Source organism: Pelodiscus sinensis, chromosome 1 (genome assembly GCF_052426305.1).
Source record: "Pelodiscus sinensis isolate ZL-2025 chromosome 1, ASM5242630v1, whole genome shotgun sequence".
Classification (NCBI taxonomy): Eukaryota; Metazoa; Chordata; order Testudines; family Trionychidae; genus Pelodiscus; species Pelodiscus sinensis.
In genome coordinates, this window is record NC_143052.1 from 320,399,214 (window position 1) to 320,420,827 (window position 21,614).

The 21,614-nt window shown below is 44.2% G+C and overlaps 1 protein-coding gene across 2 annotated transcripts in view; it reads right to left on the minus strand.

Annotated features, from left to right (window-relative positions):
• GUCY1A2 (guanylate cyclase 1 soluble subunit alpha 2) overlaps positions 1-21,039 on the minus strand; it is a 270,795-nt gene extending 249,756 nt beyond the window's left edge. Inside the window, exon 1 of one of the 2 annotated variants that reach the window (XM_089775679.1) lies at positions 20,642-21,039. In XM_089775679.1, coding sequence (XP_089631805.1) covers positions 20,642-20,878 — 237 coding nt within the window. In that variant the 5' untranslated portion in view covers positions 20,879-21,039. The remainder of the gene's footprint in view (positions 1-20,641) is intronic. The other variant, XM_089775680.1, reaches the window with a different exon arrangement.
• Between the last annotated feature and the right edge of the window lie 575 nt (positions 21,040-21,614).

Below are 21,614 nucleotides of genomic sequence, written 5' to 3' on the forward strand. Positions count from 1 at the left end.
GCACTGTCTCCAAGAAGTACAACCTGCTTGAGCTCTATGGAGCTGCAGAAAGCACTGCACTGGTGTAAAAGTATAGTGCAGCTTGTAATTAGGGTTGCCAGGTGCCCAGTTTTGAACCGAACAGTCCAGTATTTGAGCTTTCTGTTCAGGAAACAAATTGAGAAAATATAAAGGTCCGATATTTTCTAAATAAGATGTCATGTAGATTGTGATGTAATGTCAAGTGTGTCCAGTATTTTTGATGAATCCATCTGGCAACCCTAATTGTAATTATCTATGGGAGTGCTCCTCTTCTCTGCCCCCAATACAACTCTAAGCCTTAGCCTCAATGAACCATATACTTATTAGAGAAGCACTACAGCTCACTGACATCCTTTGAAATGGAAGGCTCTACATACATGTAAAATAGTTACAATATCCCTAAGCCTCTGATTGTCAGATGCTGAGACTGGATGACAGGGATGGATCACTTGATTTTCTGTTCTGTTCTGTTCTGTTCATTCCCTTTGAAGCATGTAGCATTAGCCACTGAAAAAATAGGATGGGCCACTGAATTGATCTAGTATGGCTGGTCTTATGGTCTAGAACAGTGTTTCTCAACCTTTTTTTATAAAGTACCCCTTTAAAAAAATTATAAGTACCCTCAGTACCTACAGTTTTCAGACACACTATTTTTTTTCTACAATTGCAAACAACTTAACTGCAGCAGGGTGGGCGATTAAATTTTTGGGTATAAAAAGTACACAAATAATAAAGCACTGTAAAACAAAAAAAATTCAGTTTTCTTCAAATTTCAGTTGTGTTGACATACCCCCCAGACTTTTCTCGAGTACCCCTTAGGATACTTGTACCACTGGTTGAGAAACGCTGGTCTAGAATATTGACTATTCACCAGTAATTAGTTCACATTTAACATATAATCAAAAGTCATTAGTTTACAGTTAAATCTTCCAAGTGCATTCAAATTAGCACTATCACCAAAAAAAAAACAACAAAAAACCCACACGGGACTTGCAGCACTGGATTCAGACCCGCTGTACATTTAGTCCAGTGTTCTGTGTGATGGGCCCGACAGAAGAAGCTTCAAAGAAAGGTTTCAGAACCATGCAGCAGACAGATAGGAAGGTAAACTGCCCCTCTCCCTTGGTGCTACCCTAATCTAGATAGTAAGATTTTCTCAAGACCTGATGCATGAGGTCTAACATTCCTTTCAAAGTGGCTGTTGGCATTAACTATTATAATTCTGAAATTTCTTGTTATCCATATAAAATTCTCTAGCTCTTTTTAATTTTGTAGTTCTTAGTTGCAATTTCCTGTGGCAGATTTCCACAGTTTAATCACATGTTGTGTGGGAAAGTATTTCCTTTTATCAGTTTTGAATTTGCCACTTTTTAATTTAATTGAACATCCCCTTGTTCTTGTGTTTAGAGGAAAAGAGAAGCTCACAATCTACCTAATCTAGACCATTTGCTATTTTATCTCTTCTTATCCATCTCTTTTCTGAGGTAAGCAAATTTCATCTTTTCAATCTCCTTTCATAAGAGTTTTTCCAGACTCTAGCGTCTTTGTTATATAGAATCATGGAATAGTAGGACTGGAAGGGACATCAAGAGATCATCAAGTCCAGATCCCTGCCCTCATGGCAGGACCAAGCACCATCTAGATCATCCCTGATAGATGTCTGTCTAACCTGCTCTTAAATACCTCCAGTGATGAACCTCTCTGAACCCCTTCTATTTCTACAATATCCTTTTTTGAAAGAGAGCAACCAGTGCTGCACATAGTATTTCAGAGGAGGCCACATCCAGATCTGGATTAATCTATTACTGAGCTCTAGAGAAATATACACTTCTGGGCCCCCATCTTGTTTGAAAAGGGTAAAACATTGCTCCCAGGCCCCTCCTTTCTCCTTGGCTGTGTTAGGAATGGTAACGTGAGTCTAAGCTATGCATGAGGTCTATTTCTGTTTACTCATCCACCAGTGTGGATTTGCCCACAAACTAAAAGAATGTAATACACTTGCATGAGTGACTTTGCAACCTTGCACACAGGGTCACAATGCTACCAACACAAGTGAGCAAAATCTTCTCAGTTTGCATGCAAATCCACAACAGTAAAACACAAATTAATAAATTTCACCCCCACATACCAAATTCGGGCCATCAGCATGTACCTGTTTTTCCTGTGTGTTAATCCAGCCCTGGACACATCACTAATTTACATTAGAGTAGTCAACAGGCAGACTGCAGGCCCAAGCCAGACCGCCACATGCTTTTAAACAGACTCCAAAATATTTTGATTTACTTATTATTGTTTGGGGGGGGGGGTAATTATTTTCTCTGGAGTCTGGACCTTGACTTTACCTTGGCCAACCTTTAACAAAAATAATTGACTATCCCCAATTTACATAAAGTCTAATATCTCCAATAGTATTCAACATCCCATTCCTCACTCACCCAAAGAGCGTACATGAACACTACCAAGGAAGTATACCCGATAGAGTTAGGAATTCCTAAGAGCGTTAACAGATGAGGGGATCAGGAAAATGGCATCCTAAGCAAGCTTTATTTGGCACTTTTCAATTACTGCTCCCCGAGCAGCGGGTGGCAGCTCAGCAAGCAGAGCAGCAACTGCTGGAGCAGGAGTTACGCTGCAGTTTCTCAGAGGGTGGAGAAGGGATGCGTATGAATGACTGGCTCTTGCCCCAGTGCCCCTTTTGTCCCCTAACCTAGTCACTCAGGTAAGCATTGCCCTTCTACAGCCTCTTAACCACAGCACACACATCTACCCTGACCATGGCGGCCTAGGCAGTTGCCCACCCATAAAGCCAGCCCTGCTTCAGGGAAAGTTTCATGATTCTCTAAAGACCTTAAACATTTCTCCTTACAGAAGCTAAGTGGCTTCAAGCTGAGCATCAGAAGTGTTTCAACATGTCCACTGTTGTGCACTGAAAACTTAAGCGCTTAAAAATCTAAGCACATGAAAGTTAAGCACTGAAGAGCATAATTGGCTCAGCTAGAAACCACTTTGAGCCTATCACAAGTTTTTTTAAGGAATTCAGTCAAGTCAGGGGGTCCCCCTAGATGTTTGTACCCTGAGACACTGCAAAGTTGCCTTATAAATTAGTTCTGTTGGTTGCAAAGTTAAGCCATCAGACAGCTCAGACAATTTAGTGCTTCACTGTTTAAAGTTGTAAATACTTGAAACTTTTAGTGCTGAATCACTCAATTGATTGGTGGTGACATAAATTGACAGCTTTACTGCTGGTGATCTGGCCTTCAATGAGGAATGCCTCTTTTGAATAAAATGTATTATAAAACATGAAATAAAAAAGTCTTATCTGTGCACAAGTGATTAATCTGTAAATGCATGTCAGTTGGAGTATGTCTACACTACCACCCTAATTCGAACTAGGGTGGTTAATGTAGGCAACCGGAGTTGCAAATGAAGCCCGGGATTTGAATTTCCCGGGCTTCATTTGCATATTGCCGGGCACCGCCATTTTTAAATGTCCGCTAGTTCGGACTCCGTGCCCGCAGCTACACGTGGCACGGAGTAGGTAGTTTGGATTAGGCTTCCTATTCCAAACTACCGTTACTCCTCGTGGAACGAGGTTTACCAGTAGTTCGGAATAGGAAGCCTAATCCGAACTACCTACTCCGTGCCGCGTGTAGCTGTGGGCACGGAGTCCGAACTAGCGGACATTTAAAAATGACAGCACCCGGCAATATGCAAATGAAGCCTGGGAAATTCAAATCCCGGGCTTCATTTGCAACTCCGGTTGCCTACATTAACCACCCTAGTTCGAACTAGGGTGGTAGTGTAGACATACCCTTGGTGGGTTTAAAGACTTGGAGGGAAAACTGGCCAAAAAGTCATTCTGACTTCTGGTCATTTCCATAGTATTGATCCTGTAGTTTAGAAATCTCCAAAATCATTCTTTTCTTAGCCACTTGATCACAGAAATATTCCTACCAATAGCTTTTTTGCTATTATAAGCTGCAAAGATGAAGCAAACTAGAAGGAGGCTCCTGCATGCTTCAGTTCTAAGCACTTAACCACATTCCAGAACTATCAGGGCATTGGGAGAAAAGCTGGGTGATTCACTGATTCTAGTGGCCTGCACAGACCAGGTAAAGACAGAGGCTCTGATCTAGGATGTGCAGGCACCGTTAGCAGTTGGTGGTACTGCAATGGCCTAATAAAGGGAATCCTTCTCCACTGGATATAGTAAAGTCCAGTGGAATAGAGCTCCCTTCCTATACATCCTAGCACCAGGAGGAGAATGAACATAGAGGACATAGAGAGCCAAGGAGAAGGCATAGAAGTGGAGCTAGAACCCAATTTTCTCAGTCTCAAACATCTGAGAATTATCAAGCCCCCAGTGAAAAACTGAGGATTCTTAAGTATATAAAATAAAATTGGGAGCATGTGGTTTTTTAATACTTTTGCCATCTGGTTCCTGAACCCTTAGGGTACAATCAGTTGACATTCTCAAGCTTTTCTCTACAACCACAAGAGCCAGAAACTTTCATTAAAAAAAAAAGTAAGCCAAGATTCTCATGCAATTTCTTCATTCTAGCAGCTGGGACTCCAGGGGAAAACAGCCAATACAGAAGACCTACCAAAAAAATGTAAAAAGAAAACCGAACAGAAGCTCTGTCAACAAGAAAACCAAGCATGGTTAAAAGTGGAGCCAGCACTGCCTGCAGTTTGGCCCTAATGGGGAGGCTGACTGGGAAGCCAGGATGGGGGAAACTTAGGGTATGTCTATGCTACACAAAAGATCGAAGCTGCCACTGTCAATCTTCCAGGGTTCAAATTAGGGGGTATAGTGAGGACACACTAATTCAAACTGAGAGGGGTTCTGCAGTCGATGCTGGTAGTCCTGCTTCCACAAGGAGTAGAGGAAGTTGAAGGGAGTGTGTTCTCCCTCCCTGCTTCCATGAGGAGTAAGGGAAGTCAAAGGGAGTGTGTGGACAGTGCCAAAAGCAGAGTGCAATTAACGTAGCTGAAGTTGCGTATCTTAATTCAACCTTATACCATAGTGTAAACATATAGGCAGTGTTCCCTGCAAGATGAATGCTTGGAAAGCCACCCAGGAGAGATATAAATGTGTTTCTACTTGTGGTACATATCTGCACATGCCTTGGTGTACATACATTTATTCCACACATGGATGGAAAAAATAGGAGGGAACACTACTTCCAGGGAAGTAAAGCAAGCTGCCTAGCAGCATATAATGAGTCAGTAGCAGAGTCAGAATTAGCACTCAGAGTTAGCTAATGTCTACCCCATGCTCATTCTTCCAGACCATACTGCCTTCTAACCAATGTCCCATTGTGTACTTTGTATTTGCTCACAAAAGTTTACACATATAGACAACCCCAAAGTTTAAAAAACCCTCTGTTTAATAACTAACAAAAGCAAAAGTACTTTACTTTGGCTATAATAGTGTGAACTCTTTGATAAAATAAAATATGGAAAAAATATTAGTTGCATGTATACATCTACCTTTCAACTAGGACTACAGAGCTTCAGGATGGAAATCAACTATTATATCCTCTTCTTAACATGAAGGATAAATATCCCAGGGTGCTATATATTATAATACATGCAGGCAGAAATCACTTCATTCCTCTTTGAATTTCAACCACATATGGGTTGGAAAAAGACTATTCTGTTCTACAGACATAATGGGTGCATCTAGACTGGCAAGATTTTACGCAAAAGCAACTGCTTTTGCGCAAAAACTTGCCAGCTGTCTACACTGGCCGCTTGAATTTGCGCAAGAGCACTGACGTTCTAATGTAAGAATTCAGTGCTTCTTGTGCAAATACTTTGATGCTCCCACTCAGGGATAAGCCCTCTTGCGCAAGAATGCTTGCGCAAGAAGGCCAGTGTAGACAGGTACCTTAATTTTTTGCGCAAGAAAGCTCGATGGCTAAAATGGCCATCGGAGCTTTCTTGCGCAAAAGGGCATCTATACCGGGCATGGATGCTTTTGTGCAAAAGCACTTTTTGCGCAAAAGCATCCATGCCAATCTAGACGCTCTTTTGAGGAAATATTTTTAACGGAAAAACTTTTCAGTTAAAAGTATTTCCGCAAAATCATGCCAGTCTAGACACAGCCAATATGTTCTCCAAGTGACAATATGATATATATTATGAAATTTATTTGTAATCCTAACTTAAATCTACTCTGTAAAGTCATCAGTATACTAAAGAAGACATGTTAGAAATGAAGAGATTTATATGTCCATTTCCCTTTCTTCCCAATGAATCCTTTATGCTAAGAACATTACATATCAGATTTTCAGAATGAAAATTATTTTAGCTTTACATACTGTGCTGCACAGAATAACTTATCCTTTTGAGGGCAACAGACAAACTCCACTTCATTTTTTCCTTCATTTTGAAAGTTAGTTTTGTAATTTGCAAGCATATACCTGCAGAAAGAATTTTAATGCTAATTAACTAGAATGACTTCTTTTAGTCGATGAACATTTTAACAGTAAAGACAGGTGGGAACTTTCTTCTCTGTAAACATTGAAAAGTCTACAAAGAGCTTATTGATATTGTATCGTTGTGAAGTAATAAAATAACTCTGTTCTCAAGCAGCCACACTTGAAAATAATGTAGGCGTCATCTGTAAAGGGAATTTGCCCTAGTTTGCTTACAGCTATTGTTGCATACCCCAAGTATAGACTGGCAAAACTGCTAAGCACTTATGCATGAGTTCAAACTAGATGATCATAATGACCCCGTCTAGCTTGACATTGGAAAGAATTGAGCCAGTGAAAACCATTTATTGCAGTTTTGCCTGCACTGGCAAAGCTATCCTGGTGTTTAGTCACCAATGGCTGAAATCCCCAGCTTAGGCAAGGCCCTATTTCTGTCTGAATTCTCAAATAGAGTAATAGCACTCTGGAGGTAAGACTCTGTCCTACCCTTGTTCTCTGCTTCAAGACAAAGTTGTTTCTTAATTATAAATACGTATAATAGATGTTTTTGGAAACCGATTTTTTTCCAGAATTTACAAGATATTTAGGATTTCAGCCTGAATATATGATAGCTTATGAGGGTAATTAGGCTTATCCCAGAATTTCATGAAGCTGTATTTTATGCTAAGCAGAACAGTCATGGGAAGCTTTTGCTTGTGCACCGTGCAGGAACGATTATGATAATTGGGCTAATGATTATATTTGCCATATTGGAATCAAAGGTTCAAATCTCAGCAAGGGTAATACAATCTCTCACCCCTCAGAGGCAGATCATGAGTTTTGTACAAAGGATGAAGATCCTTTACATAAGATGTTAAACTTGATTTTCATATCAGTAAGATTCTGCTGGGCTGTTTTAAGTTATTACTTCCACTGCTGCAAAACCTGCTGTCAGATGGTTGTTTGCCTGGCTTCTGGCCCTCCACTCCAGAAATGACTTAAGTAAAAAGTGTTTTTGATCCTTTAAATTGAAAGGTACTCTTACAGCAGTATGATGTTATTAAGTTTAAGGAAATAAACCCTGTTAACATGCCACCGGCACTTCTTCAAAATGGTGTGATTTCCGACTTCAAGTGTTCTAACTGGAAGTGCCGCCAGTCCTCTCCCAGTGTTTTATCAAAAGTTGTAAGATTTTTTCCTTTAAACAATCATTCCTAACACAGTTGATGGCTGGTTCAACTGCAAAGCCAAATCCAGCGTATGATGCTCAAGCTATCAAGTAGACAAGTTGATAGCAATTGTGACAAAAATTCTTTGAACTTACCTATTATTTAAGACGTGTATTCTCCATCCAGAAAGTCAGGCAGGAATCTCTTATCAACAATGAACTTTGATCCATAATGATATTCTGATGGGTTAACAATGAATCATTACCTCCTACAGTATGTGGTGTAATAAATGTGTAAATGTCATTTATCTTTCTAGTAGCTACAGCCAGCTATTCCTATTATCTACACAAATAATTCCTTTAGTTCTTATAGTGCTGCTTTGTGCATTTATGATGCAGATTTGAGGTTCAAATCTGGCTAACAACTCAAGATTATTGGGGGGGAAAATAATGAAGGTACTTTTTACATTTATTCTTAATCTAATTTTCAATTATTTGTGACTCATAAATAAGAATTTATATATTAATTTAAGGAATAGTCCCTGTTGCATATTATTGGAAACAGTGATTGTATAGAAAAAGATAATTCTGAAATCAGATTATTTAATAGTAAATCTAGAGTTGGATTCAAAGCCCACTGGAGTCAAAAGGGAAAAAATGCCTTCTTAATTCAATAGGCTTTGGATGGGCCCTTAAACAAAGGAAAATTTCTTCAATTTTAATTTTTTTATCAGATTTGACTTCCAGTTAATGTATATATTTCAAGAAGAAAATGTATTACCTAAGCCGCTCAGACAACAAAAGCAACCAAGAATTTTAAAAAATTTAGTACTATCTAATGCTATTTTCTTTCCAAAAGCATCAGTTAGGGTATGTCTACACTACAAACTTAATTCAAAATAACAGCTGTTATTTTGAATTAACTTTAAAAGCATTTATACATGCAAACCGCTATTTCAAATTTAATTCGAAATAGCAGAGCACCTAATTCAAATTTGGTAAACCTCATTCTACGAGGAGTAACACCAAATTTGAAATAGCTATTTCAAATTAAGTGCTGTGTAGACACTTAATTTGAAGTAGGGGGCCTCCAGCCCTTCCCAGGGAGCCCTGGTGGCCACTCTGGGCACAACCAGGAAAACTTATTCTCCTCTCCCCAGAGCCATTAAAGGGGTAGACTCTGGCCACAGTGCCTGTGCCAGCTCCAAGCCTTCCAGCCCAGAGCCAACAGTGGCCACCGGGGCCCCTGACGCAGTGGCCCCAAAACATGAGCCAGCAAGCCACTGGCAGCCAGCCCTCCACCGCTCCCCAGGAGAACTCTGCCAGCTCCCAGGAGCCTGACAGGGGCCGGAGAAGGTGGTCACCTTCCTGGTCCAGGGTGGAGATCATGGACCTTATTCAGGTTTCGAGGGGATGCCCCCAATGTCCATGAACTCCACACTAGATGAAGGAACGCCTCCCAGGTTTCCCTCTCCCCTCTCCCACTCTCTCTCCTTCTGTCTCCTGCCTCCTTTCCCCAATCTCATCAGAGTTTCATTCCCCCTCCCCAGTTTTGTTAAATAAAGACAGTTCGTGTTTATGAAAAAACATGTCTTTTATTTGACATCAGGAAGTGGGGTTAGGAAGGGGTAAGTGGAAGGACGTGAGGGAGGGATAGGGCACGAGCCTCCAGTGGCTCTTAGGGCTCCTCGGGGTGGATGCTCTCCCGCAGGGCTTCCTGGATCCTGACAATCCCCTGATGGACCCCCCGGATGGCAGCCTGCAGAAAGTGCAGCCAGGCTGATGGCAATGACCCCACAAGATGCACCGACTTGCTTAGGGGCAGCTATGGCTCCATGTGGCCGAGTGCTGTGCTGTCCTGAGTGCAGGCACTCAGGGCACTCCAAGACAGGACTGCTTTGCTGTCCCTCATGGAGGTAGACAAGCAAGCGGAGAACCCTGAGAACTGTCTGTCCAGGGTGGAGGTAGGTTCCTTTTAAGCGCAGTGCTCAGTTAGCCCCAGGCAGCAGCCCCACACACTAAGTCCTAACCTGATGCCCTGCCGGCACTGGTTCCGGCCAGCCTTAACTTCGGTTCAGGGTCCACTCAGTGTGGACGTGCTATTTCGAAATAGCAAAACACTATTTTGAAATAGTTTTTGTGTATAGATGCGTTATTCAAATTAGCTTAATTCAAACTCTTTCGAATTAAGTTAACTCGAATTAACACTGTAGTGTAGCCACCCTTAAATCCTTGAGAGCATAGCCTCCTCCAGATGCATGTTTAATTTCCATTGAACTAACAGGAGTTACTCTACCTCTAGGGGAGTGAGTGTATGCCCCTTACATGAGTACAATGTATTTTACATTCCAATCAGTGACAAATTAGTTTCTTGTTATTTTATTCTATTTTCAACCCTACACTGGAAACAAGTCATGATAAAACTGGAGCAAATATAAAAATGTCCACAAATAATTACTCTATTGTAGAATAATAAATTGTATTTTCTATACTATCAGCCCTTATCTGATGGCATTAGAGTGCCATTGCCTTTTATCAGAACCCTAGAGAGGCAGAAAACTCTACACTGAAAGTGAAAAACATATCTCATTTCTAGTTATAATTAATAATAATTTATGTAATCATCCTATGTCAACATTAATCTCTTAAAATGAGACATAGCAATACATCTGGTAGCATAATAGGAATTGAATTTAAATTTGAGAGAGATGTACACACGATTATGCCAGTTTCATGGAGATAGATCCATTAATGGCTATTAGCCAAGATGGTTATGAATTCAACACCATGCTCCAGGTATCCATAAGCTTCTGGCTGCCAGAATCTGGGAGTAGATGATAGAGGACAAATCACTCAATAACTGCACAGTTCTGTTCATTCCTTTTGAAGTATCTGGCATTGGCCACTGTCCAAAAGACAATACAGTGGACTAAACGGATTCACTGATCGGATGCAGTATGGCCATTCTTATGTTCAGTTAATTTCTCACAAAACTGGGTCTTGTTGGAAAGGTGTGCAAATCAATTTACATGCTGGATTTCTGGAATTTTTTGCCCACTCTTAGAAAAAATGAGCCAGTCCAATGAAATAGGCACCTACTGAATTCAGTGACATTTGGATCAGGCCGAGGGTGAACATGTCTCTTTCCCAGTTCTTTTTCAAATTTCTGGACAGCTAAAGAAACTCCTCCCTGATTTCAGGTCAGATGGATAACTACAAAGGGAGTCTCTTCTGTCCACAAATAGGAGACATAGGTACATAACTCCCATTAGAATTAACAGGAGTTGCCTACTGCTTGGTGGGAATACAGATGAGGGTTGCAAAAGAGGAGAGCCAAGACAAGCCATGGGCTGATGAACATGCTGCCTTGTTAGACATTATTCAGTGATATCTAATATGTCAAAGTGAGTGGATTCTGCAGACTGAATGGCCAGCAACCATGTTGCCGAGGGCTTGTTGTGTTGAGCAGCTGAATATGGTTTCCACTAAACATTATCTTTCACACTTAGCTGCTCATCACAACAAGCCCTGGGTACCATGTTCTTCACAGTCCTTCAGACTGTAATGCCTGTTTCTTTCGGCTGGGTCTGTCAATGGGTTTCATTATTGCTTATTCTCACTTCTCCTATGGTCAGCCCTTTGTATGCTTGGTAAATCAGTAATCTTGAATAGCAACAGGAGTATCCTGAAATGATGACAATATTCCAAGTTCACACTGTTAGGGTACATCTACATTGCACACTTATTTTGAAATAAGCTATTCCAGAAAAAATACTTCTAAATAGCTTATTTTGAAATGGCACGTCTACACTACAGGGAAGCCTCAAAATTAGTCCAAGGCAGGCTCCCCTAATGTAAACATGCTACCTTGATTTAGAGCCCCAGGAGGCACTGGGGAGTACAGGCAGTCCCCGGGTTACGTACAAGATAGGGACTGTAGGTTTGTTCTTAAGTTGAATTTGTATGTAAGTCGGAACTGGTACATATTGTAGGGGAAATTCTAGCCAAACATTTCTCCAGAGCTCAGTTTTATTCTCCCACACCTCACTTCCCTCAGTCCTTTATTCTCAAGCTGAGGTGTCTGCTGAGAAAAGCCGCTCCGCATCTCCCTGGTCTGCTGGGGGAGGGGGGGCGCTAGCTTCGCGTCTCCCTAGTCTGCTGGGGGGAAGCAGCTAGTGCGGGGTTGCCTCACCCCGTTTGTAAGTAGGGATCCGATGTAAGTCAGATCCATGTAACCCGGGGACTGCCTGTAATTACTTTGAATGGCCCTGGGGAGGAGCTATTTCAAAATAGCAGCGGTGGAGCGTCCATACTACAACTATTTTGAAATAGCTATCTTGGAATAGGCATTATTCCTTGTGGAATGAGGTTTACAGAAGTCAGAATAAGCCATCCGTTATTTTGGATTCATTTCAAACAGATGCTTACACTATTTCAAAATAACGTCAGTGTTATGCCTACAGTACATGCTTATTTCAGAATAATAACTCCCAGAATCACTATTTCAAAATAGCACATCCACACCACAGGGAAGCCTCGAAAGGAGTCCAAGGCAGGCTCCCCTAATATGGATGTGCTACCTTGATTTAGGGCCCCAGGAAGCACTGGGGAGTAATTACTTTGAATAGCCCTGGGGAGGAGCTATTTCAAAATAGCAGCAGTGGACCGTCCACACTACCACTATTTTAAATAGCAATTTCAAAATAGGCGTTATTCCTCCTGAAGTGAGGGTTTATTATTCTGGAAGAAGAAGAAGAAGAAGAAGAAGAAATAATTTCAAAATAATGGACTTGCTGTGTAGATGTTCATCTTGCTATTTCAAAATAACATGAGTTATTTTGAAATAATACTGTAGTATAGACCTGCCCTAAATGTTTTCTAATAACCTGACTCAGTCTGAATCCACAAAGGGAACTTTTTAAAACAGGTATTTTAGAGGCAAGCTCAATCAAGTGATCTGAAAGTGCAAGAAACTGTCCCTTTTCAAAAGTCTGTAACTTTAGGGAAAAAAAGGAGCACCTCAGGGTATGTCTACAGTACAGCGCTAATTCGAAATAACTTAGTTCGAATTAGTTAATTCGAACTAAGCTAATTCGAACTAACGCATCTAGAATTAAAAACTAGTTCGAATTAGCGTTTTGCTAATTCGAACTAGCGCATCCACATTAAGTGGACCCTGAACCGGGGTTAAGGATGGCCGGAAGCAGTGCCGGCAGGGCATCAGAGGAGGACTTAGAGCGTGGAGATGCTGTGTCAGGCTAGCCGAGGGCTGTGCTTAAAGGTTCCCGACCCCCACCCCGGACAGACAGTACTCAGGGGTGCCCCGCTTGCAAAGCAGTCCTGGCTTGGATTGCCCAGAGTACCCACACTGGGCACATCACAACACTCGGCCATCAGTCCGGCTGCACTTGCCGCAGGCTGCCATCTGGGAAGAGGGGGCAATTGGGGGGCTGCAGGAGAGCTTCCACCACAAAAGCCCGCAGAGCCAGACTAGTCCTCCCCATCGGGGGCTCATACCCCATTCCTCCCTCACCTCCTTCCACTTACCCTTCCCTAGCCCCTCTTCTTGATGTACAAAATAAAGGACAATTGTGTTCAAAAATGGAATCTGTCTTTATTGAACAAAACTGGGGGAGACTGGGAAAAGGAGGTGGGAGAGGGGAAGAGAGAGGCTGGGAGAGGGGAGGGCAACTACAATGATCAGGGGTGGGGAACAGGTCCCATATGAAGAGAGGCTAAAGAGACTGGGACTTTTCAGCTTAGAAAAGAGGAGATGGAAGGGGGACAGGATAGAGGTCTCTAAAAGCAGGAGTTGGGTGGAGAGGGTGCATACAGAAAAGTTCTTCATTAGTTCCCATAAAGAAGGACTAGAGGACACCAAAGGAAAGGAATGGGTAGTAGGCTTCAAACTAGTAACAGAAAGTTGTTCTTCACAAAGCAAAGAGTCAACCTGTGGAACTCCTTGCTGCAGGAGGCTGTGAAGGGTACAACTAGAACAGAGTTTAAAGGGAAGTGAGATCAAGTCATGGAGGTTGGGTCCATGGAGTGGTATTAGCCAGGGGGTAGGAGTGGTGTCCCTGCCCAAGGTTTGTGGAAGGCTGGAGAGGGATGGCACGAGACAAATGGCTTGGTCACTGTCTTCGGTCCATCCTCTCCAGGGTTCCTAGGGTTGGCTGCTGTCAGCAGACAGGCTACTGGGCTAGATGGACCTTTGGTCTGACCCAGGATGGCCATTGTAAGCTCAGGGCTCAGGGTCGGGGGTCTCAGTGGGCCACCTTGATTTTCATGCACACCTGCTCCTGGCTGGCCAGGCTGGCAGCTCTCCTGCCCTAGCCGGCCACTTTCCTGTGCCTAGTGCGGAGGTCGTGGACGAAGTCCACGATGTCCACACTAACCCAGGCGGATGCCCGCCTCTTGCGGTCCCGGGCAAGCTCCTGGGAGCCGCCAGCCTGGTCCTGGGAAGAGGGGGAGGGCTAGGGGGCATCGGGTGGGTGGCTCGATCCGTGCCAGGTGCAGGGTCTGCTGGCTGGGTGCTGGCAGGCTTGCACCTGGCACGGGCACCGTAGCCAGCCCGTGCCCCTTTAAGGGGTCTGGGTCAGGGAGGGGGGCAGACGAGTTTCCCTGGTGTTGGCCAGAGTGGCCACCAGGGAAACCTGGGGAGGGCTAGCCTCCCACTAGTTCGAATTAAGGGGCTACACACCCCTTAATTCGAACTAGCTAGTTCGAACTAGGCTTAATCCTCATGGAATGAGGATTACCTAGTTCGAACTAAGCGCTCCGTTAGTTCGAATTAAATTCGAACTAACGGAGCGCTAGTGTAGCGCCTATGAAAGTTAGTTCGAACTAACGTCCGTTAGTTCGAACTAACTTTGTAGTGTAGACATACCCTCATGGTACGTCTACACTGCATCCCTAGTTCGAACTAGGGATGCAAATGGAGACAACCGAAGTAGTTAATGAAGCGGGGATTTAAATATCCCGCGCTCCATTAACATGATCTCGCCGGCGCGCTAGTTCGAATCACAGCTGATTCGAACCAGGAAGTGCGCGCCGGGACGCGTTAGTTCGGACTAAAGCCCTTAGTCCGAACTAATGTTACTCCTCAAAAAATGAGGAGTAACATTAGTTCGGACTAAGGGCTTTAGTCCGAACTAACGCGTCCCGGCGCGCACTTCCTGGTTCGAATCAGCTGTGATTCGAACTAGCGCGCCGGCAAGATCATGTTAATGGAGCGCGGGATATTTAAATCCCCGCTTCATTAACTACTTCGGTTGTCTCCATTTGCATCCCTAGTTCGAACTAGGGATGCAGTGTAGACGTACCCTCAGAGACTAACAAAATATTATATATCTAGTATCGTGACCTTTATGCACAAAAGCTCATATATAATTTGTTAGTCTCTAAGGGCATGTCTACACTAGGAAATTATTTCAAAATAACTAAATCTGAAATAACTCCCAAAATAACTATTTCAAAATAAACTTATTCTCCAAGGAAAGCAGGAGTTATTATTTTAAAATTAGGGACTGGTTATTTCTAAATAATAACTCCTGCTTTCCTTGAGGAATAAAGTTATTTCAAAATAGTTATTTCGGGAGTTTTCAAATTTAGGTATTTTGAAATAACTCGCCCTTATTTCGAAATAAAGGGCTTAATAGTGTGGACGCTGCACTTGTTATTTTGAAATAAGGGGAGTTATTTCAAAATAACTCCCTAGTGTAGAATAGGGCTAAAGTGCAACAGGACTACTTGTTACTTTTCAGTTCTTTGAAAGAAAAACTCCAGAAGTGGACAAAGTTGGATGGATTTAATTACATTTTAGAACACTGAAAATAAGTTTAAAAAACTGACTCTTTCTACCTTCTATAGAAGTGATACTTACGCAATAGCAGCCTTCAGCTAGACTGCCACATCTGACAGACTACAAGAGATACAAAATTCAAGAGCCAATTTTCTTTATAACTTAGAAAAAATAGCTCAAGTAGTGCATGAATGCATTTCTTTCCAGTTGCACTTTGTTTTCCTTTGGCAAGTGTACTTTTCTAGTCATCCTATCGGTTACATATTTAATAAGAGTTGGCAAGAGGTAGCAACTGCATTGTATCAAAAGGGGTATAATAGTTTGTTGTGCTTTCATCTCTTCTTTCATTCTGGTGCTCTTCATGTCACAGCTCTTCCACTTCACACTGTTCTAGATTCTCTTTTGCACACCCTGGATGCTCTCTCCCATTCAGCACCTTTGCTCCTTGGATGCTCCTTCTTGGTCTACTCCTCTGCCTTTTGGATGCTCCCTCATATTCGGCTCTTATGCGCTATTCCTGTCTTCACAGATCAACTCTTTGTAGCCTCTGTTACCTCCTGATTGAAACATTACAATAGGGATCCCACTGCAGGCTAGGGCATAAGAACAATACTCGCCTCCTCCCCAAACACCACCCCCACCAATGAAAACTACAAAATAGATATTACTCTTCCTCTGAACTCTTGCCATCTTGGCATTAAAGAGTGCAACATAACACTATGGCCAAGTGCAAACACTGAAAGATCTGCAGTATCTTTCAACTTTGAAAGCATTTAATACAGGGGGGAAGAGTGCTGCAGAATTCATTTTGGGAATGAAGACACCGAGCTGTTCCCCAATGTGTGTGATCCTTCAGATTTAATTAAATGAACAATGGACATTACCCTCCTCTAACCAAGTTTATACCAATATAACTCAATTAACCTCAGTATAAATACCCGTGATTTACCTCAGTGCATGGGAGAAGAAAAATGGGTACAAAATGTAGGAGTGACTTGACGAAGACTGATACTCCTCTGAACACAGCACTACAGTGAAAGACTTTAAAAAATTAATATCACGGTGTCTTGGGCCAATTATCTCTAGAAGAGAGTAGGCCTGATTCTCCTGTTATGTGCGTAGTGTTTGTGCCAGCTTAACTTTATTAACTTTGTGGAGAATCAAGCACCATATATATTGGCACTACCTTGTTTGGATGAAATTAAGAAAGGGAAATTTTACATTAAGAAAATCCCACAGTGAGAGCTATTGGATCAATCTCCCATGCAAACCAGTGGAAAACTGATTGCCTAGGCTCAGGGCATTCCTTAAATTGGACAAAACTTACACAATCATGAATGAATAAACCTGTAATGACAGAGAGATAGACTAGATGATTTAACAGGTCTTCCCCAACTCTAGATTCTATGATTCTGTGTTTATGCTTCAAACTAATGTGATAATTAACTAAAATTAAGATGTAAAACGGTTGCTATCTTTTATAGTATCCCACTACAGAAGGTAACAGTCAAAGCTGTGAAAATACACATGCTAAAGTTATCAACAATAGTAATAGATAGTAGATATCTAAAAATACTATACTGAGCTACCTCAGAATATTCTAAATATCGGGCAATGCTTGCTCTAGTTATACCTGTATTATTACATTACATAGATTAATTATTTTATAATAATGCAAGACAAGTCACCTAGGATGCCTTCTATTAATTTCAGCATTATGAGATCAGTTTCCCCCAGAGAAGGGAAAAATCAATGTAAGAGAAAACTCTAATCTGAAACTGTAAAACTATTTGCTATGTAAAGCACTAATTTTTTCTTGTAAACAACTGGTCTATTTCCATCTACCTAATCCAAGTCATAATGAATAAAAAAAAAAAGAGTACTATACATCATGAGCAAAACATCTCAGTGCCTCAATAATACAATGACTAGAGATTAGATAGCTAGATAATTTCCAATGATGGATAATAGAATACAGGAAGGCATAGTGATTCTCACATTATTTAGCAGATATTATCTGATTATAGATTAACATACTTTGTTGTTGAAGCTAGAAATTGATACTTTCATGTGTCAGAGTAATTTATGTCTCTAAGAACCAAATATTCAACTGAATATGGAACAGTGTCAGAGGAATTTTCTGATCCTCATATGATTATGGGTGCTCAATATACTCATGTTATACAAAAGAAAATATTTTACATATAACAACTTAAAACTGGAAATGTTTGTGTCACTAATCTTACAATCTTCCAAACCAGGAGAATTGTATATAAGATTCTATCCAAATTCAAAATTAATGCTAATGGTCACCGTATTAACATTCTTCCTTCAGACGTTGATCATCAACTGTTGATTTCAAAAAAGTATTTTTAAGAAACTACGGTCTTCAAACTGCACGTATTTCAATGAATTGTGTAACTAAAGGAACATCCATCACAACTTATTTTACAACAAAAGCTCAAAACTTTTTATCCTGTAACTGTTCAATACGGCCAAAACCTACATATGGAAAGAGTTCACATATATTTGTGACAGGAAAAATATGTACATGAAGCTCTATTTACATTTTGAGTGAAGTCAGAATGTTTTAGAAAATACATCAGCAGCAGATAGTTAAATTATCATAATTATCACTCTTTTTTAAATAATTATTTTAAAAATATTGTTAGGCTTACTATTTTGAAAAGGCTTTTTGCAAGATGCAAATTCAAGCTTGAATTACAAACATGACTAATAGAATAGCTAAGGGTATTTTTATCTCCCAGCCCAATTAAACACAGTTGATTTCTAATAGGAGTGTTTTAAACCTGATTTAAAGTTGCTTAAAATAAACAGACTAAAACTGCATGACAAGGGGGCACAGCAATTATGCTAACTAATATGAAAATCTCTATGTCTCAAGTGAACCAAGATAACTGGAATAATATTAAACATTTACCAACAAAAGTAATTTGATTAATTTTAAGCAAAATAACTAAGTCATTGCTTATACCAAAAACAAGTTCTTTTTTATTTAAAACCATGTTATGTACTAGTAAATACAGACTGAATGTAGTTTTTTATTATTCTACATTTGATTGCTATTTAATACTATGTAATAATGTGAAGACTCCGAATCTTTCCCAATCTCTGTTCATAGTACTTAGGAAATATCCTGTTTTATGGCTCATAAAACAAGGGCAGCATAGTCCATCCTAAATAAGACATGTAAGCATGGGCTGATTTTCCTTATCCCTTCCCTTACTCAAATTTAAGTATGAAAAGGAAGATAGGCAGCAGCCAATTTTACATGATCTGTGTGGCTGAGTGCTTTGTACGGTTTAATATCTCCTCATTTTCCTCTCAGTCAATTCCCAGCAGCAGCACCTGGAGCTTTGTGCATGTTACTTTCTGCTCAACCCTATTTAAATCAAGATGCCTCCAGTGGCACCAATTTCAGGGGGAGAATGTGCCCCACACACCCTCAAAAGGGTTTTGCATTGGCTTAGACTGCCACATGCCACTGAGTGGAAGTGGGGGCATAGGCCAGCCACTTTTAAGCAGAGGTCCTCTAACTGTAGCATGGCTGCTCCTAAATCAAAGTTACTGGGGTGGCCCAGAGTAGGGCACCAGCTGCGGTTGCAACACCAGTGAAATTTCACCCAACTGGACCACGTCTGAGTACCTGGCATTGGGATCTGGTACAAGGGGGTTGCAATGCCACTGAAATTTGACCTGGCTGCCTCTCCCTCCAAGACAGTGGAGCAGCCAAGCCAAAGGTGTTGCGACTTGGTGCAAGAAAGTCTGTTGGGGGTGGGGATGGCTCTGGACTCCTAGCAGCACCATGCACTGTGTAAGAGAGACGGGACTCCGGGAGACTCCCGGAAGGAAGAAGACCAGGTCGCTGCGAGGGGAGAGAGGGGACTGGAATTTGCCGCCTGCCAAGAATTGTCAGCGTTGGGCCAATGCCCAGGAGCGGCAGAGGGTGCTTCAAAGGTCTGACGAGAAGCGGGTTAGACACGGGCGAGAGCGAGCGATTGCTGGGACTCTCCCCTCGTCCCGCAGCCCCCTGCCCAGTGGGCAAAAGGGCTCCGCCAGGGCTCCAGGAGCAGCGCGTGCACACAAGGGGCTGGGGACATGGCACCGCAGCTCGCCGAGTCCGGGGAAAACCCGGCAGGGCTGCATCAGCGCGGGCGCTGCAGCCCCCGAACTCAGCCCGGGGCGCGGGCAGGCGGGCGTGGAAGGACCAGAGTCCGGGCAGCGAGACCAGCGCAGTGCCCGGAAGGCGGGATAGAGGCAGAACTGCAGAGAGATAGAGGGTCCAGAGCGGGGGGACGTGGGGAGGAGAAGGGGCTGGAGGAGTGAGGCGGGCCCAAGAAAGGGCAAAGAGAGAGAGGTCCAGGCACAGCGGAGAGGATGGGGGCGGGAAGATCTAGGGTACGGGCAGAGGAGTATAGGGGTAGATTCTGGGGGCAGGATGCCCATGCAGGGTGCGAGCAGAGGAGGGGTATAGGGGTAGATTCTGGGGGCAGGATGCCCATGCAGGGTGCGAGCAGAGGAGGGGTATAGGGGTAGATTCTGGGGGCAGGATGCCCATGCAGGGTGCGAGCAGAGGAGGGGTATAGGGGTAGATTCTGGAGGCAGGATGCCCATGCAGGGTGCGAGCAGAGGAGGGGTATAGGGGTAGATTCTGGGGGCAGGATGCCCATGCAGGGTGCGAGCAGAGGAGGGGTATAGGGGTAGATTCTGGAGGCAGGATGCCCATGCAGGCAGGGTGCCAGCAGAGGAGGGGTATAGGGGTAGATTCTGGGGGCAGGATGCCCATGCAGGGTGCGAGCAGAGGAGGGGTATAGGGGTAGATTCTGGGGGCAGGATGCCCATGCAGGGTGCGAGCAGAGGAGGGGTAAAGGGGTAGATTCTGGGGGCAGGATGCCCATGCAGGGTGCGAGCAGAGGAGGGGTATAGGGGTAGATTCTGGGGACAGGGATCTGAGCAAGAGGGAGCTATGGGGGCAGGGTGCTCATGCAGGGAGGCTCTAGGGGTTCGGGAAATGTGGGGGGGGCAGAAACAGAGGTTGATTCTAGGGGCTGTAGCAGAGGAAACGGGAGTCCACGCTGGGGGGAGATGGAGCCCGGTGTCCTTAGCACCAGCCTGATCCCCACCCAGGGGAAGGGAACAGAGCTGCTGCGAGAGCCCCTCGCCCCAAGGCAGCGCGACACGTCCCCTGCCCTGGCCCTGGCTACGCACCGTGGGAGCTGTCAGGCGGCTGATGCTCTCCCCGAGCGAGTCCAGGTTGACCCGTCTCCTGCGCGGAGCCCGCCTGGCGGCGGCGGCGGCGAGCGGATCCAGCGGGCCGGGCGGGCTGCGGCTGCCGTTCCAGCAGAGCCTGGACAGGGGGCATTCGCCCTCCTCCTCCGGGCTGGTCTCCAGATAGTCCGAGCCCAGCGAGCTGAAGGACTCCGAGGAGATCTTCCGGCGGGCCATGCTGCCTCGGGCGCCGGGCGAGCATCAGATGTGCAGGGGCAGCGCGGCGGGGCGGCGCGGGGCCGGCGGGCTGCTCATGGCTGGAAGGGCATGGCCCGGCGGCGGCGGCGGCTCCGTGCTGCAGCCCCGCTCCGCGCCCTGGCCAGGGGGTGCCGCGCGCTCTGCCGGGCTGGGCGGCTTTAAAGCAGCTGCCGCCGCCGCCGCTTCGCTCAGCGCCTGCCTCCCTCCCTCCCTCCCGCCCCCGCCCGCCGGAACCACGTGGGCTTGGGAGGCTTCGTCTCGCCTGTCGCCACAGCTCGTGCGGGCGGGAGCCGCGAGGGCACTTTCCCGGGACTTCCCGCTGGCAGCCCCTGCGCGGAACCGGCGCCCCCCGCCCCGGTGCACGCGATGGCTCGGACAGTCAGCCCCGCCCCCTGGACCTCGGTGCATGTGGTGGCCGCGGCTGCCAGCCCTCGCCTCCTGAGCACTTGGAGACGAGGCTGGGACTTTCACCTTCCCCTGTGGCCTGCATGTGGTGCCCACACCTGCGAATGTCACTCAGCCCTACGGGCCTCCCCCTGCTCTGCCCCCACTTCTGGACTCGGGGATCCCCCTGCGGGCAATGCCCTCTTCTCCCAACTCCCCCATCCAGACAGTGACCCGGGCTGTATCTCTCCCGTACACACACATCTCGTGGCCTGGGGCCCTGGATGTATCCCTGGATGCACTTCCTAAGGTGTCTGCTCTGTCCCCAAAG